General features: G+C 42.8%; 1 protein-coding gene across 1 annotated transcript in view; it reads left to right on the top strand.

Moving 5' to 3' along the window:
• Positions 1-19,241, top strand: part of MSRA (methionine sulfoxide reductase A) — a 379,272-nt gene that overhangs the window by 280,478 nt on the left and 79,553 nt on the right. Inside the window, exon 5 of the mRNA XM_006081917.3 lies at positions 13,371-13,477. Coding sequence (XP_006081979.1) covers positions 13,371-13,477 — 107 coding nt within the window. The remainder of the gene's footprint in view (positions 1-13,370; positions 13,478-19,241) is intronic.

Raw genomic sequence — 19,241 nt, 5'->3', positions numbered from 1 at the left:
TTTGTTATATAGCAACTAGTGGCCTGGTGCACGGATTCGTGCACATTGAAAGGAAATTAATTGGAAGAAATATTTTAATATCACTATTTGCCCTTTCTCTATAAGTGTCAGAGATTAAAGAAAATTAGTAAAATATATGTGAAAATAATGTATAAATTGATTAATAAATAAACAATATGATATAACAACAACAAAGACATGATATAAAAATAACAAGAACATGATATAAAAACAACATTGATACAAACAATGACTGATAAATTGATTAAACTTATTCTAATTCTCCCTGTATACCACATTAAGAATAAAAACACTTTCAGAGTGCTTGACTAACTTCCTTTGTGATGAAGTATTTACAACTTTAACTTTAATGTCACATGCTCTTTGAACTCAAGAGAAAGCAACATATAACCAACCATGTCCGAAAACAGGTTTAGGTAGAAATATTCCTACTCTGACTAGAGTTTGTCCTTATGATTTATTAATAGTCATTGTGAATGCTGGCATCACAGGAAACTGTCTTCGAATTAATTTAAATGGGAGGCCAGTGTCAGACAGGGAAAAATATCACTCATGCGTGAGTCCATGTTTATATTTAAATTTCCAGGATTCGTCATATATACTGGCTGACTGGTCGGTCGGACAGTCGGACAGATGGATGGTCGGTCACTAAGTCTTTTATATCTATATTATATAAAACCCTAAGCTACCAGGCAACCGTTGGACCAATCGACCATTTGGCCAGTCGCTATGATGTGCACTGACCACCAGGGGGCAGATGCTCAATGCAGGAGCTGCCCCCTGGTGGTCAGTGCGCTCCCACAGTGGGAGCACTACTCAGCTGACTAACGGGTGCCAGACACCAGGCTCATGGCTGGTGAGCGCAGCTGTGGACACACAAGCCTCTCCCGCCTCCTTGGCAGTGCTACTGAGCAGCGGCGGCAGGTCCAGTGGGGCCGGGATGAGTGGGAGCAGTGTCCAGGCCGGGCTAGGGCTCGGGCTCCTCCCTGGCTGCCTGCTGCTTCGCACACTACTACATCCCTCCGGGGATGTCGGACTGTCGATTTCGGCCTGATCCCCGCAGGCCCTGGCTTTGGAGTTAGTTTCAGATCCAGCACAGGCTTTGGGCAGGTATTCAGCGTCTCTCTGAGTACCAGTCTTATCTTCAAAAAAAGGGTTTGATAATAATACTCCATGTCATTGGAGAATTGGATGAATAACATAATAAAATACAGTGGCACATAATAAGGGCTTTAGAATCATTAGCTATTTTGTTGATCACCTACATTTGTAGGTAAGATATGTTTGGTTAAATAGGCACATGTAGGTGTGTAATTGTAACTAACTGGGAAAACTAAGTATTACGTGTAATACTGAGACATGAAAAGTGAAAAAGATCAGTTTGCCTTAGCTGGTATGGCTTACATTCTTCCTAGGCAGAGGTTGGAACGGGCCATTGGAGTCCTGTCAAATCTGGTCTGGCCAGTTTCGTAGTGGACCATTCACCATAGTTTCTCCAGCCCAGTCCCCCCCCCACCCCCACCCCCCCCACCCCGCCCCTGAGAGTTATTTTCACACTCCATAGGAAGAAAAGAGGTACTTGAAGAAGCAGATAATATATAACTTCTCCGTCCCTCCCTCCCTTCCTCCCTCCCTCCCTCCCTCCCACCTTCCCTCCTTCCTATGAAACAAGGGCTCTCCATCTGTTTGCTCAGTGTTTTAAATTTAAAATGAGATGTCAGTTAAAATTGACAGGATTAATTTTTCAGTCAGGTAAAGTGAGATTGTTCCATATTAATAAGGCTTGTCTCAAGCACCTGACTTAAAGGCCAGGTGTGCCAGGAAGGGTCACATGGGTGATGATGAGAAGTGCTGTCTATCACTATGAGGGATACAGGCTCATCTACCTATTGGAGGACTTCAGTGCCCTGTGATGTTTTTCCCGTGGAAGCCCTATTTCCAGCAGAAGGCAGGAGGCCCTCCTTGAAATGGCACTTGTGTACGCTGTTCCATGAATGCCAGTCATCCATGCTGGCTCCTGTGCCCCTGCAACACATAGGCGGCTTTTTTGTGCCGTCTCTGTGGAGGCAGGGTCAGTACAAGAAGCAAGGAGTAAAGGGGCTGACTCTATTTATGTGCATAGAATGTTTGAAATTCTGACCCATTCATTGGTTATTTCATTTTCATTGAGATAAATTGTGGAGAAGCAAGTGGGAGTGTTCAAAATCTAGTAAACGGAGTTATAGCAGCTAAGCTTCTCCTTATGTTTACTGCACAAAGAGACTCAAGTAATATAATGTAGATATACCATCCTGAGTGTTACCAATGCAGAATGTAGGCCAGTGGTCTTCCCCTGAGAATGATGTCGCTCAGGTGTATGGAAACCACATGCTGACCACAAGAAGTTTGATCTCTTAATTTATAGCAGTTTAATAAACTTGTCTAATAACACTTCAATAAACATCTCTCTCTATATATAAGGCTAAGTGACCGACCATACGTCCATCCAACCGTCCGACCCACCAACTGGCTGATACATATGATGCACACTGGCCATTTAAAAATAAACATTGCCCTGGTCGGTTTGGCTCAGTGGATAGAGCATCAGCCTGTGGATTGAAAGGTCCGGGTTCGATTCCAGTCAAGGGCGCATGCCCAGGTTGCCGGCTCCATCCCCAGTGGGGGGCGTGTGGGAGGCAGCCGATCAGTGATTCTCTCTCGTCATTGATGTTTCTATCTCTCTCCCTCTCCCTTCCTCTCTGAAATCAGTGAAAAAATATATATTTAAAAATAAATGTTGAGTTGCACATGCACGATACATATAAAGCTCTCGCTGGTGCCAATCGCACGTGTGTGTTTCGATCTGTCATTGTCAGTCGTGAATTTGGTTGACACTTCTATTATAGAGAAAGGGTGAATAGCGATATTTCTTCTAATTAATTGCCTTTCAATGTGCACGAATCTGTGCACTGAGCCACTAGTATCTAATAATAGTTTATCACAACAAAAGTGATAGAATGTAAGGAACAGAATAGCAGAAGAGGTGGGCAGCAGGTGGCTTGAATGAGAGCAAAACTAGTTGAATAGTTTCAATTGTTAAGTTATTTTCCCTCGACACAGAGCCTGAGACAGGGATTCAGTCCTGTGACTTATTGAAGAAAAAGAAAAGAACCTCTGAGTGAGTGAGAGGGAAATAGGATAGAAAAGGGGAGAAAGCTGAGCAAGGATGTGGCCTGGATAGTCTGGCCTAGGCCTGCTCCCGTGTGGCGGGCAGGGCAGTTCTGGAGGTGTGGCCATGTGACTGCATTCTCACCAATGAGATATGAGTGAACGTCTGGGAAGGCTCTTTAAAGGCAGAGGGAGTGGGAAGAAGTGCCCTTCTATTTTCCCTTCTTCTAGTCTGCAACTTGGATATGATGGCTGTAGTACCAGACCCTTGGATGAGGGCCATATGTTAGGGATATGTTAGTGGAAAGAAAAAATCTGGGCTCCTGTGACCATGAACCACCCTGTCACCCCTAGACCACCTACTTCAACAGCTTCCACTTAAAGTGAAAAAGCAATATAATTCTATCTTGTTTTACTCGCCTTTAGTTTTGTTCTCTGTTAAACTGATGGCAGTTCCTCATTGGCACAGTGAGCCAGGACTGTACCAGTTTTTGAGAGAGATGAGACTTTCTGAGAGAGATGGTAAGATGCTGTAGTCACCAAGAAAACACATTATGATGATAACGTCAGTGCTGCCCACAGTGTAAATAAGAAGGGGGAAAAGACTTTTTTCTTGCTTTCTCCATACAACCAAGAACCTTATCTCTTTCAAACAGTATATATACGTGTTGATTTTAATTTGTGCTTCTCCCCTTCTTTCTAGACTTTCAATATATAACTTAATATGCTATTTAACCAAAAAAAGAAAGTCTTGTTCTCTATTGCACATCTCCATTCTCTTGAATGTGAGGATAAAAAAACAAAACATCTACACTACTGACCACTGAAATTAGTGGATACAAATGAAAATATAAATGCCAAAGACCTCTGACTCTTTTATAACAACTAGTTTCCACCCATCCCAGAGTCTTCAATTCTTACACATTGTTTCATTTAGCGGCCTGAATGAGTAGGCTTTATAAGTGACACTATCAGAAGGCGGGGTTTATTAATCTGTAGCAGTGGGTCTCAACTGGGGACAATTTTGTCCCAACAGGAGGGGAAGATGTTCACTGAGCTCCCAGGTACACAACCCTGTGAGGTACATTTCTTCATCCAGACCTTAGATGGGCCTAGTAACTTGGCCGAGGTTACAGTTAGTAACAGGCAGAGCTGGAATTAGAACCCAGAATTGTCTCATGACAAAACACAGGCCTAGTTCTCTGCTTCATTCACAGTCTGTGGGTCAGGACCCATTTCCCGCTGACAACAGTCTAGAGAAGAGAAGAATATGGATTCATCCTGGTGGGAGTCACCATGTCTATGCAACCAACATGGCTAGTCCCTTCATGAGATTGCCCCTGTGACGTTCCCTAGCACAGAGTTCGTGATTTCTGTCCCTTAGGAATATGTTCTTCTTTGCCCTGATGTTCACTATTAGCTGGTGGCTCCTGGAATTTCTTAAAGTAATCATCTCACAACAATTCACAGGGTGAACTTCCCTTTAAAATTCCCATGTTCCTGCATATTTCTCATCTCTCCAAATAGAATGTATAAAACAGGGCTAGGGCCCAAAGATGAGCTAAAGTTTAGAAGGCACATTGAGCAGATGAGAAATCATCCATCTTTTTGCTTCATTATAGATTAAGCATTTCTCCTTTTTTTTTCTTTTCTTTTTAGTGCTTTCTCTGGCTTTACTGAGAGAGAGAAATCTTAGAGCAGTCTCAGGGTGGCTTGTCCCTTTCAAATCTTATTTGGAGAGGGTGGATGGAGAAATCTCAAACAGTTGGTAGGTGCCAAGAGGTCAGTTTTTTTCAGGAATACCCCAAAGCCCAGTCCTCATTAATCACTTCAGAGAATGTTATGGAGGAATTTTAAACACAAGATGTTGTTTCTGAGCCAGTTGTTCTTTTTTCACCAACTACAGCAAGCCCATTACTTGCTTTTCTGGGACGTAAAGACAGCCAGATAAAGTCAATAATGTATCCTCTTAGATTTTCCAAAACCAAATGGAGGGCACAGTGAACTTTGCAATGCTTGTTGAGTCTGTGCCAAGGAGAGTTCTGGATTTTTGATGCTCACCCGGGCTTTCACGGAATCCTGGGACTCTCTTGAAACTGACTTTTCCCTACATCTCAAATCCCTGGTGTGTCCTGTCTTGACACCTGTGGCCTCATGCTCAGCTGACCACATTCATTTCCTTCCTGGCCCTTTGGCAGAAACCAGCCTTGGCTCTTCGCAATTCTCAGGAAATACCAAACTTGTTCTTATTTCTGTGGTGCCCTCTCCCCACCAGATACGCTGCCTACAGGGCGCTTTGTTCCACTGTCTTTGATTGTTTCGCTCTAACTTCTTGTACTTCAGTCTTGAAAAGAGAAAGAGCTTTGTGTCAGGTAGGGCTAGGTTTAAATCATAGGCTGGCCGATTACCTGCTGTGTGCCATCCATAGGATCACTTTAAGTCTCTGATTCATAGCTTTCTTTGTGTCAAAGAAGGTTAAGAATACCTACTTCACAGGGCTTATGTGGGAATTAAATGAGAAGCATTGGCAAAGACCCGGTACAGGTAAATACAGTGTCAAGCTCAAAATTGTTCCTCTCCCTCCCTGCCGTTTTCAGGCTATTTCTTGAGATCAAAGCATATAACCCAATCCCTCTGTAGCCTCCATTGTGCTGAGCACACAGTCGGCACCATATGAATACTTCATGCTGGAGAGACAATATTTGTTTGAAGAAAACTGAAAGACAAATAGGGATTCTCTGCCTTTCAATTACATTTTCCCCCCTTTCTCAAAATGTGATTTTGGTTAATTCTGTCCTTTGGAGAACAGCTACATAAAGGCTGCTTAGATCAATTTATAACAGTCAAATATCTCATTTATTTTGTGATTAAGTGGGTTAGCAGGACCACTTCTTGCATTTCCAGCAGCTCCTAGGTGTTACTTTTCTCTTCTGGACTTCAGGCTTGCTGGAGAAGATAAGCCCAGGGCTTTGATGAAGATGCTCACACGTGGCTGCTGCTGTTGCAAACAGTCCGGATTCCTATCATGTCCCTGAAGGCACCACACTGTTCCGTAATCCTTACCGTTGGCCTCCTGGAGAATGTCTCTCACCCCTCTCCCCATCTACTTCTCTTTCAAGACAAGAGTCACTTCCTCTATGCAGCCTTGCAGGACTTCGGTCCCTTCCACTCGGATCACGTGAACTTACCCACTCTTTCCTCTGAATCCTTGTTTTTTCCCAATCACGGATTTTTTTTCCACATAACATCTTGTTATGGACTCAATGTTTGTGTCTCCCCAAAATTCATATGTTAAAGTCTAATTCCCAACATGATGGTATTTGGAAGTGGGGCTTTGGGGAGGTAAGTAGGTCATGAGGGCTCCACCCTTGTGAATGGGATTAGTGCCCTTAGAAGAGGCCCATGAGCCAGCACACTCTCTTTCTGCTGTGTGAGGACACAGCAGGGAGACAGCAAGAAGTCTGCAACCACGAAGCAGCTGCTCAGCATACATCAAATTGTCTGGCATCTTGACCTCCAGCCTCCAGAACTGTGAGAAATAAGTTTCTGTTGTTGATGAACCAGGAGTTTGAGGGTAATGGTATTTTATTACAGCAGCCTGAGCGGACTAAAACACACCTCCAACGCTCGGTTATGGTTATTACTTTTCATCTACTTCCCCTTATTGTCCTAGGAAGGTGATCTAGTTGAAAAATGAGACTGTCTTATTTCTGAATCCCTGTACCTGGTACTTTGCCTGAGATGGGAAGGATGGATGAATGGGTGGGAGGAAGGAAAGAAGGCAAGCAGTGGCCAGGAAATAGTGTGGGCTTTTATAGCTACTTTTCAATGATTTTTAATTTTTTTGTTTCTTTCTACCATTCTGCATATCTTTCTGTCTCCCTTTCTAGCACCTCAGTGGGTATGAGCTCAGGTGATATAAGATAATGCCAAAAGACCTGATTTTTTTTTTAAACCAGGTCAGAGACCAATAGTGATAAACATTGGAAAACTCTTCATGGCTAAGAGCAGGGGTAGGAGAATTCACTCAAAGATTTTTTTCCCTCTCTTAGGTTTATTTTCCATTGAAATGAAGAATTGGGCTGGAGGTTGGCAGGGTTAAAATTTAAAAGGTAATTCTGATAAAAAGAGGTAATAAGCAGTTAAAACTAAAATAGTACATACCTATACACATAAAATAAATTTTGATCCTCTGGATTAATCTGTGTGACCTCTGTTGTGTGCATATCTGAGAGATTAATATATAAATGTTTTTCAAGGGCTACTCCTAGACTATCTTGCATGACATCATTTGTTATTTTTATTTCAAAAGTAGTTCTGAAATAGTCTAAGATTATTAAAAGTTGTACATGTAAAAGTATTTAACATCTACATAATAGTTCAAAAAGTGCTTTGCAGGTTTTATCTTATTTATTCCTCACGACAAACCCACTGCTTAGGCTTTTATAATTCCTGTTTTACAAAGGAGGTTTGAGACTCAGAAAGATTAGGCAATTTGCATTAAGCATGTCAGTGGCAGAGTCAGACTTAAAAACAAGGTCTTATAGCTCTAAGTCCTAGGCTTCTTACAAGAGATTTAGTAAACAGGTTTTCCTCACATGTGAATTACTGTTTTGTATTCATAACATAAACCAATGGAGGTTGAAAGAAATGGTGAAAAGTTTAATGATGCTAAACATCTGTAAATGCAATGTATTAAAAATAACAAGAACAGAAAATCCATAGTTCTATGGGATTTTCAGTCTGTTGAGCATCAAATCATATTTTCCAATGAACCATCTGCTTCCAAATTTCAAGCTCCTATCCATTTACTAAGCCCCTTCATCAGTGAAATGAAAGGTATATGCATTGGAATTAACCAAATACACATACAAGTATGTGAATATGAGTGTATGGTTTTGTTTTAAGACATTATACCTTCTCATCAGGATGAACATTGATGGGGGGAAATTGAATCAAATTAACATTTTTATTCATGAGTAGACCAGAGAGAGTTAATATCTTGTCCAGTATCACCTAAGATTCAAGGAATCAAAACAAGGCATTGATGTTTTCTCTCCACCCTCTACTGTATGTATCTGTTTAGCACTTTCTTGTCTTCTCTCCTGTCCACAGGGATTTAGCTGGAGAGACCAGGAAGAGAGTGTATATTGTTTCTGACATGGGGAGCTTTTAGTTTCATTAGAACATCAAAAGGGTCAGAAGGTCAGGGCTATAAATTCAAATTGTAAGACTTCTGCCTGCAGGTGGTGGTTGTCACTGTGTGAATAACTCCCATCTTTCCACCGGAGGAGTAGCCCTTTTGGTTTGGGCAAAGGGAAAGGTACAGGGAGACTGGAGCAGAGTTGTAGATAATATTCTCACGATGTTATTCTCATGTAAGGCTGCCCAGAGTGAGTTGGGGATGCCCCAAATCTGCACAGAGATGACAAGGGCAACAGTGACAGGAGCTGTATCAGTATTATAGTATTACAATGAACAGATGATCAAGTTAGAATTTAAATTCAGGGATCATGGCTTCAGGGTAAGGTGTGTAAATCCTTGTCCTGGATTGCAGCAGTAATATAACCACTAATTACTTAAATAATACATGGATTGTTTTTTATAGAAGTACATTGCCTTGAAAAAATGCCATTGATATTTTGATAAGGATTGCATCAAATCTCTAGATTGCTTTTTATTTTAATGATGTTAATGCTTCCAATCAAAGAATAGTGTATATTCTTCCATTTATTTGTATCTTCTTCAGTTTCTTTCTTCAATGTTTTATAGTTTTTTGAGTACTGGTCTTTTACCTCCTTGGTTAAATTTATTCCTAGGTATTTTATTCAATGGATAAAGAGGATGTGCTACTTATATATACAATGGAATATTACTTGGCCATAAAAAGAATGAAATCCTGCCATTATAACAATATGGAAGGTAGAGAATATTATGTTAAATGAAATAAGTCAGATGGAGAAAGACAAATACCATATAATTTACTTATAGGTGGAATTGAATAACAAAATAAATGAACAAACAAAACAGAAACAAACTCATAGATACAAAGAACAAACTAATAGGAGCCTGGTGGGAGTGGTGCTGGGGGGTAGGCAAGAAGGGTGAAGGGATTAAAAATTATAAGTTTCCAGTTATAAAAATAGTCATAGGGCATACTTGCCTAGCATGACAATCATGTGCATCTTTTCTTCCCAACCACACAATTTTGTAAAACCTGCCAGATGTTCCTACCCCTTAGGTTGTCATGTCACTACAAGAGAAGCTCTAAATACAGATGTGAGCTTAAGGCTTTCATTATGTGAATATGAGACTATCAGACTATTTGTGAAAATATGATTAGTGGGAGAGCCCATTATTATACTGTTTCCTTAGAATAATTCTCCATTACTCCCATTTTGTTTGATAAAAAGCCATTATCCTATATAATAAAAGGGTAATATGCAAATTGTCCCCTCTACTGGGAGTTTGACCAGGGGGCAGGGCCGGCCTGCAAGCTGCCCTCAGCCCCTCCCCCCAGCCAGCCTGTCCCTGATTGGCCCCCCCCACCCCCAATTGGGGTGGGGCTGGCCAGCCAACCTCCCACATCCCCTCCGCTGGGCCGGCCCTGCCTGGGCGGGCCGGCCAGACCCCACCCGTGAGTGAATTCATGCACCAGGCCTCTAGTTTATCCATAAGCAACAATTTCTCAGGATCCTATGATAATTCAAAGACCTTCAACCAGACATACAGCTATTTATTATCTTCATTGTACAAGGCATATGGAATCTTAGCAAAACTTGTTGAAAATAGAAATGTCACACCTGCAGATTCTTTTTTACTCACATATTAATTTCTCTTTTAAAAGAAATAAAGTTTAAATAGATTTAAACAACTCTTCATGAAGACCCTGCTTTTCTGAGACTTGAATGGGAGGAGTCAGATTTTACCAAAAATCAGCCATCCCACGATCTTTTTTCTTTGTGTAGAATAATGTCACTACTATCATGTCTTTATGCACAAAAGGATGGGAAGTAGCTATGCAAGAAAGCCCTGCTTGTCAGTGAAGGAGGTAAAACTGAGGAAGGTGAAGTGAAAACGTCACCAGATTACCACTCTGGAATGTATATCTCCCCAGTCTCTTAGGTTCCACTAAAATGTGAACTCTGCAAGGGGATGATGTGCTTTTATTCATTGCTATGTCCTCAGCACCTGGAAAAGTACTTGGTACATCTTAGGTGCTTAATAAGTAATACTGATACTCTAATAATACTTACAGACTATGCACTGAAAGTAATATTTATACTGTAAAAATACTTATATATTGTATACGCTAATAATACTAGGATGCTTACACTGAAATAGATGTTTTAATTTGATATTTGTTTATTGGAGGGGTGAGAGGGTTTATTTTTATTATATATTATTAACCAGTAACTGCCACGTGTCCAAAACAGAAACCATCCCCATTTCTTCCATATGTGCTGGAATATTTATGAATTTAAGTTACCATAATTTTCTTTACAATCCCAGAGATGTCACTAATAAATCTGATTTTAAAATTGGGTGAGCAGAGTTGATATGCGAGGTTTGCAGCTATAGACGCACATGGCGTGTGGGGGAGGTCCGCCACTTGCTTCTATAGATGCTTATGGCATACAATAGGTTAAATTAACATTTTTGTGTCATTATTGGCTCTTTTAGTCACTAATTAGTTCCTGGTCCTCATTGATCTCTGTGCAGTGAGGAGAGGATGGGGCTTCGAAGGTGGGAGGAGATTGCCAAGAAGTCAGCTAAACTGGGGGTGTGGACAAGTGGGCATCAGAAATACCCCCTCACACTCACATACACACATATACACCTCCAGAGTGCCATCCTCTCCTCGCTAGTAGCCTATGGCTTGACCCTAAGTCCCACTGTTTTGTTACCATTTAACCCTCTGTTTTTGGGCCCGCAGTTGTGAGCATGAGTTCTAGCTTGCCCATCCATAGTGAACCTTGTTGTCCTTAACTCCAGAGCTTACCTCTAAGATCAAACATAGCAGCTCATTTGTAGTTTTTTCCTGCAGCTCCTAAGAAAGATTGTTTTATTTATATTGGAATTTGTATTTACATTTACAAAGTAAATGTGACAGAGCCCTCCAGTATTGATTACGGGGCCCCAGATCACAAGGTATGAAACATGTGTTCTTCATGCAACAAATATTAGTAGAAGTATATCCCTCTGGCTGAGGTTATATCAGGCACTGTGGCTGTAACGCTATGCCCGCTGGCAGGCACAGAAGAGAAAGAGGGACAACCATGTGATACCAATGCAGCATGATAATACCTCTAGGGAGCCCACAGGCTGTGACTGTCATGTGAGGTGTGACCAGGGAAGATTTTCCAGAGAGAAGATGCTTGAACTAAGACTTAAGATTGAAGAGGATTTCTGCCCTGGCCACTGTGGTTCAGTTGGTTGTGCATCATCCCATGCACCAAAAAGTCAATGATTGGATTCCCTGTCAGGGCACATACCCTGGTTTTGGGCTCCATCCCCAGTAGAGGGTGTTCAGGAGACAGCCGATTGATATCTCCCTCTCACATTGATGCCTCTCTCTCTCTCTCCCTCTCACTTCCTCTCTCTATAAAAATCAACCATTAATTTAAAAAATGTAAAAGAATAAGAGTTCCGTGAAAGGCGTGTATATGACATGTGGGGTGGAAGGAGCCTTGTCAACGCCATACCTGAGAAAGTGTAGCTTGGAAGATTCAGGTTTTCCTCACCACATTGCTGGAATTAAAAATGTCACTGACAGGTTATAAAGGAATCTTGAAGATATCTGGGCAAACACTAAACCCTTGCTACCCAAAGTTCCATCTGGTGACCCCGCACCACCCCTGAACAATTTAGAAATGCGGAATTTCAGGCTCACTCAGACCTGTGGAATCAGATCCTGCATTTTGACAATGTCCCCAGGTGATATAATTGTGCATCAAGTTTGAAATACAAAACTGGTTTTCTTTGAAAGGTTGAATCTTCTGTTGGAGTTTTGGGGCATTTGTTAAGACTAACACTGATTCTTGAATGATGCAATAAACATGTGAAGTTCATCTGGACAGCAGTATAGAGATCAGTAGGGGATCCATATTAAGCCTGTGGCTATTTAGCTTTGAGGACTAAATGACTCAGTGAGAATCGACCACCATCTACATCCTAGCTGCTGTGACAGGGTGAAAAGTGCACTGGGCAACATTAAGTCCCAGGGATTTTTTTTTGCTTAGGTGTATGATCATAGGCTGAGCATCAGTTACTGTGTCACTTACAGGCACCTCCCACATACCTAGCAATGTTCCAGGCCCTGACATGCAAATCATCACATTTCCTTAACTGCTGAGTGAGGGACAGCAATACCTGCCATAGAGGGAGTCTCATTAGGAGCCAAAGGAATAATGTGCATCACAGAGCTTTGTAAGTGATAAATGGACTAGATGATGATTTAAGTATCTGCATAGAAAAATGCATACTTAGAGAGCATCTACTATGATCCAAGACCTGTGATAAATTTAACTAGGTTCAAAGATCCTATATAATAAAGAGGTAATATTCAAATTGACCATCATGCCCTCACACAAGATGGCCACCCCCATGTGGTCGCAATATGGCCGCCACAAGATGGCCGGAAGGAGAGGGTAGTTGTGGGTGACCAGGCCAGCAGGGGAGGGCACTTGTGGGCAACCAGGGCAGCAGGGGAGAGCAGTTGGGGGGGACCAGGTCAGTCAGGGAGGGCAGTTGGGGGTGACCAGACCTTCAGGGGAGCAGTTAGACATCAATCAGGCTTGCGGGGGAGTGGTTAGGGGGTGATCAGGCTGGCAGGCAGAAGCAGTTAGGGGCAATCAGGCAGGCAGGCAGGCAAGTGGTTGGGAGCCAGCAGTCCCGGATTGTGAGAGGGATGTCCGACTGCCGGTTTAGGCCCAATCCCACAGGGGTCCCAGATTGGAGAGGGTGCAGGCTGGGCTGAGGGACCCCTCCTGTCCCCAGTGCATGAATTTCATGCACCAGGCCTCTAGTATGTGTTATAGTTAAAATAGGCAAAGCAAAACAGACACATTTTATGCTTATTTAAGAAGGGAGGTGGCAAGATAAAATTAAAAGAAGCACTTGGCACATGAGTCATAGAGACCGAGTGGCACTGGCCTTGCTGTCCAGTCACCCCAGTAATCCTCTACTTTCCACATTTTTAGGCATGCGCCAAGGCAATGACCACGGCTCTCAGTACCGCTCAGCCATTTATCCGACCCTCGCCTCGCACATGGAGGTGGCCCTGCGATCCAAAGAAGACTACCAGAAGGTGAGCTCTCCCATTGCTCCTGGGCTCCTCCGCCCGCCCCGGTGCCTGCCCCTGCCAGGTGCGGCCCCACCTGTGGAGGGAGAGTCTGGCTCTTTTCACCTGGCACTGAGTTCCATTTGCACACTTTTGAAAATTTCTATCAGCCTCTTGGAATAGAGCCACTCCACTTCATAAATGTGCCAAATGAGATTTTAATAATAGGCCCTTATGCATTTCTCTTTAAAATCAACACATAGTCTTTCTCCCGCTCTCTTTATCCTGCTCTGCTTCTCTCTCTGAATTTCTCCTTTTCTTTTTTCTTGCTGTATTTGTTTGCTCAGACTACCATCACAAAGAACCAGACTGGGTGGCTTGAACAACAAAAGTGTATTTATTGTCTCATGATTTTGGAGGCTGGAAGTCTGAAATCAAGGGTCAGCAGGGTTGGTTCCTCCTGCGGCCTGTGGGGAAGGATCTGCTCAGGGCCTCTCCCCTTGGCTGGTAGACAGCCCTTTTCTCCTGTGTTTCTACACACATTCAACCTGTAATGCTCTGTGTGTTGCTTGTAATAGTAGATTGAAAAAATACTTCTCAGCAATATGGACATTATATCATAAAATAATTATTTTCACTATTAACTTGTGTTATAATTTAAAAATCTCCTCCAATAGAGATTTAATTCTTTTAAAAGTAAGTTGAGTTGCCCTAGCCAGTTTTGCTCAGTGGGTAGAGCATCAGCCCATGGACTGAAGGGTCCCAGGTTTGATTCTGGTAAAGGCATGTACCTCAGTTGCAGGCCCAGCCCCTGTGGAGCCTGTGTGGGAGGCAACCAGTTGATGTGTCTCTCTCACATTGATGTTTCTCTCTCTCTGTCTTTCCTCCTTCTTTCCACTCTCTAAAAATCAATGGAAAAATATCCTCGGGTAAGATTAAAAATAATAATAATAAGTTGAGTTGCTTTAATTTTTAGAACTTCATGATGCTTAAATTTTAATTATTGTTGTTTTCTTTTTTATAGTTATACTTAATCCACTTTATTTTTAATTAAATTTTTTAAGTTTTTTATTACAATTTACATTCAATATAATTGTGTCTTAATTTCAGATGTACAGCATAATGGTTAGGTAATCATGTACTTTACAGAGTGGTCCCCCCGATATTTCAAGTATGCATGGGGTCCCATGCATAGTTATTACAATATTATTAACTATATTCCCTATGCTGTAGTTTACATCTCTGTGACTGTTCCATAATTACCAATTTGTACTTAATCCCTTCACCTTTTTCACCCAGTCTCCCCAATTCCCCTGATTTGGATTCACATTTAACAACAGAGCGAGTAGCTACTGTAATGCTGATCTATTTTAGAATTATGTAAATAGTCTGATATGCACAGTTCCTAAGAATGTGTGGGTTCTCCAACCTGTCCCACATGTGGCAGAGGTGGTGGTGAGGAGGAGGCAGGAACAAGAGTGTATCTACTGATGAAGAATTAGCAGGACATGCAACTCAATGGAACTCCAAAAACAGAGAGGGCTAAAGGATATGCTGACAGGCCCCACTTTTTCCTCAGCACACCCCCTCTGTCCCTGCAAGGGTGATGTCTACCTGGGTGGTACTAGTAAGCAGCCTCTAGGATGGCCCTCAGTGGTCTCTGGCTGTGTGTAATCCCCTCTCCTTGAGTATGAGTTGGATTTAATCACTCGCTTCTACTGAATGACAGAGTGATGGGATAGCACCTCTGAGATGAGTTTATTAAAGATTGTGACTTACATCTTGGGGCCCTTTCTCTCTCACTGCCCCTTGGATCACCTGTCCAGGGGCAAACCAGTAGCCGTGTGGTCAGGCAGCCCTGAGCAAAGGCTCACATGGCAGTGGGCGAAGGCCTCCATGAACCACTGAGTGAGATTGGAAGCCCCTCAGCCTCAGGCAGGTCTTCGGATGAGATTGCAGCCCCAGCTAATAGTTTGCAACCTCATGAAAGACCTCAAGCCAGGGGCACCTAACTAAGCTGTGTTGTTTTAAGCTGCTAAGTTTTAGAATAACTTAAGTATACTTACATTTATATCCTTCTAAATTATTCTTTCTCATATCCTTTTTCATCATGACCTTTCTGATTACGGTGGGCTTCCCTGGACATATGTGGTGGCAGTTAAGCGTGTAGTCTCTAGCATCAAATCGCCTCAATTTATATGTCAGCTGAGTTAAGATTTCATTAAGCGCCTAACACTTAGATGCCATATATCATATTTACTCAAGCAGCCTATAAGGATGAGAGACCTCATTATTATCCCCATATTTTAGATGCCCAGTGTCATAAGGTTAAGCTAGTAGAGTAGCCAGAATTAGAAAAATAGGACTAGATGCAGAGAGATGAGCTGGGTGGCTGTTGCAGGTCTCCAGGCCAGGAATGATGGGAGCTTTGTCTAGAAGATAAAAATATGAATAGAATGAAGGGATACTTAGGAAGTAGAACTCATAGAACTTGGAACTGATTGGGAGTGGATAATAAATGAGAGGGAGGAGTCCAGAGTGACTTACACATTTCTGGACAGTGATGACTTGTATGATGTTATGGAGGAGCACAGGCAGATTTGTGGGGAAGGTAAGTTAAGTTTGGGAATGTGGAGTTTGAGCTACCCATGATATGGGCATCCGAGTGATTGCTAGAAGAAGTGGGCTGTTCCTACCTTGCAGGGAGGGCAGTTACAACTATTAACTGTGTTAATGCTTGTAAAGTACAGGACCTAGGACATAGTAAGTGCTCAACAAATGGCAGCCCTTATTATTATTTGGAATTTACTTATACTTAGTAAATGAAGCCCAAGTTGCTGATAGACTCACTGAGGAAAGTGATGAGATGAGAGGAGAAGGCCTAGGCCTGAGGAACATCAACATCTGAGAGAAGGGTGGGGAAATGTCTGCACCAGGCAGGACATTGTTCTGGTTTCAGAACAATGGCTCAGCCCTAAGCAAGAACTTAAAAATTATTTCTATACTATATAATACAGAGGTAATATTCAAATTGACCATCATCTCCTCACACAAATGGCCACCCCTATGTGATCAAAAGAAGGCCGCCACAAGATGGTCAGCAGGGGTGGACAGTTGTGGGCAACCAGGCCAGCAGGGGAGGGCAGTTGGGGGCGACCAGGCCAGCAGGGGAGGGCAGTTGGGGGGAATTGGGCCAGCAGGGGAGGGCAGTTAGAGGCAACCAGGCAGGCAGGGGAGGGCAGTTAAGGGTGAACAGGCCAGCAGGGAGGGCAGTTAGGGGCTTCCTGGCTGGCAGGAGAAGGCAGTTGGGGCGACCGAGCCAGCAGGGGAGGGCAGTTAGGGGCAATCGGGCCGGCAGGGGAGCAGTTAGGCATCAATCAGGCTGGCAGGGGAGTGGTTAGGGGCAATCAGGCAGTCAGGCAGGCAAGTAGTTGGGAGCCAGCAGTCTCAGATTGTGAGAGGGATGTCCAACTGCCAGTTTAGGTCCTGTGGGATTGGGCCTAAACTGGCAGTTGGACATCCCCCAAGGGGTCCCAGATTGGAGAGGGTGTAGGCTGAGCTGAGGGACACCCCCCCCCCAGTGCACGAATTTCATGCACCAGGCCTCTAGTTTAATTATAAAGACAATCTTAACAGTTAATACTTAAAGTTACCTATGATTGATACTATATATAAATTGCCTATTGTAAAGATTCACAGTCCTGGAATATAGCAATACTAAGACACTTTGGAAGGATGTTAATTGCTCTCCAGAATATCTCAAAATGATTTGGTGTTCACAATGAAAATTTTAAGTGCAAAAGGTCAGTGCCTTCCATGTGATGTTGAAGAGGCTGACTTACACCTAATTTTCTGGTTTCTACCCCAATATAGTTTCTTACCCTTAGTGTTAAGTAGAACCCACATTGATTTTATGCAATGGATACACATATGAAATAAAATTTAGATATTAAATATTAATTAACAGTTTTTCTAATTTCTCCATTATTTTTTGAGATTTAGGGAATGTTATTTTTATATTCTAGACCAGTGATGGCGAACCTTTTGAGCTCGGCGTGTCAGCATTTTGAAAAACCCTAACTTAACTCTGGTGCCATGTCACATATAGAAATTTTTTGATATTTGCAACCATAGTAAAACAAAGATTTATATTTTTATATTTATTTTATGTATTTAAATGCCATTTAACAAAGAAAAATCAACCAAAAAAATGAGTTCGCGTGTCAGAGGTTCGCCATCACTGTTCTAGACAGTTATTCTAGCCAAATGCTCTTTGGATGTTCTGTACCTAAGCATATGGGAATTAAATACATACATTCATATACATATATACATTTTTTGCTTGTTTTATTAAAGTAGGATCTTTTTTGCATAAATATTGGGGTTTTCTGTGCCCCAGCATACAGATATTCATTGCTGTTAACATAAGCACATGTATCTGCTTTATCATGGACTCACAGAACAAATGCTGTCACATCTCGGATTCCACGTGAGGGGGCATATGAGTCTGGCTCCCCAGCTGGGAGACTCAGGATTCCAAGCTTTTACTCCTGCGTGGGCTTACTTCCAGGACACAGACTGCCATGGGGCACAAGTCCTCATTGCCGTCAGAGGGCTGCTTTGGGGGCTGCTCTCCTTCCCCTTCTGGAGATGCACAGCATGAGGGTCCACTTTCCAGGCACCACTGGAGGGAGCTGGTACTGAAAGCCCAGGGGACCCCTGGCTAAGCTCAGTCAAGTGCAGAAAGCTCGCTTATTCCTGACACAGCCACTCCCATGGGCCCCACCCAGAAGCCCTGGCTCAGGACTTATCCTCTGTCCCCTGCTTGAGCACCAGGAACTACCATCCCGTTCCCCCTTTTCACATCTACACCACAAGGGATCAACTCATTTTCCTTTTCTGGAAGAAAAGAACAAAGTGTCTGACTGTCACCACTCCAGGAGCGGGAGGGCTGACTGCATGCCGGCACATGGGTGACCACTGTGATTTTTATCTTAGTCTGGGTGTCATAGATAGCAGATCCCAGGACAAAGGCTTGTGTGTGAAGATTTATTGCGGCATGTGGTGCCATGGAGCAGGAGTACAGGGGAGGAGGAGTGGAAAAGCAAAGGAGGAGAACCAACTCGGGTTGGTCCCTGCTACTGCTATTGCTAACCAGTTGCTTGGTCCTTATGAAATGACTAGTCATTCTGGGGGAAGAAGGGAAGCATATGACCATTGGATGCCATCTCCCACTTCTGGTTTGCACATGTGTGGGCTCAGGATACTGTGTTCCTCGGGCAGGAGGCAGGAGGCAAGAGGCACATGGCATAGGTGTGAGGTGAGGTGTTGCAGGATTGTGCCTTCGTAAAGCTAATTCGAGTCCATGCAGAGCTGGGCACTGCAGAGGTATGGGGCAGGGGAGAGGAAGGTGAGGCCAAGAGGATCTGCGCTGGTGCATGAGATGAGCTACAAGGGCTCCTTTACCCAACCCGGGCCAGGCAGCTGACCACAATGTCCCAAGAGTGGTTTGCCAAGATTCAGTGACTTTCTGGCACCTCTGTTACAGCAGAGAAAGAGAGAAACAAGTTTAATTTTCAGCAGGAATCCTGCTACAATTACATAGTTATATAACATACGATTATATATGTAGTTTACATAATATATTTATATATAGTATACGTAGCTAAATAATGATGAAGATAATGATAGGACAGCAACAACAGTACCAACTGAGTGCTTACTACATGCTAATCACTGTTCAAAGCACTTTACATAATGAAGTCATTTTTATATCTCTTACTATATTTAT

Source organism: Myotis lucifugus, unplaced genomic scaffold, assembly GCF_000147115.1.
Source record: "Myotis lucifugus unplaced genomic scaffold, Myoluc2.0 scaffold_1, whole genome shotgun sequence".
Taxonomy (NCBI): domain Eukaryota; kingdom Metazoa; phylum Chordata; class Mammalia; order Chiroptera; family Vespertilionidae; genus Myotis; species Myotis lucifugus.
The sequence above is the reverse complement of the archived record's forward strand: the minus strand, read 5'-3'. Positions and strand labels throughout refer to the sequence as shown.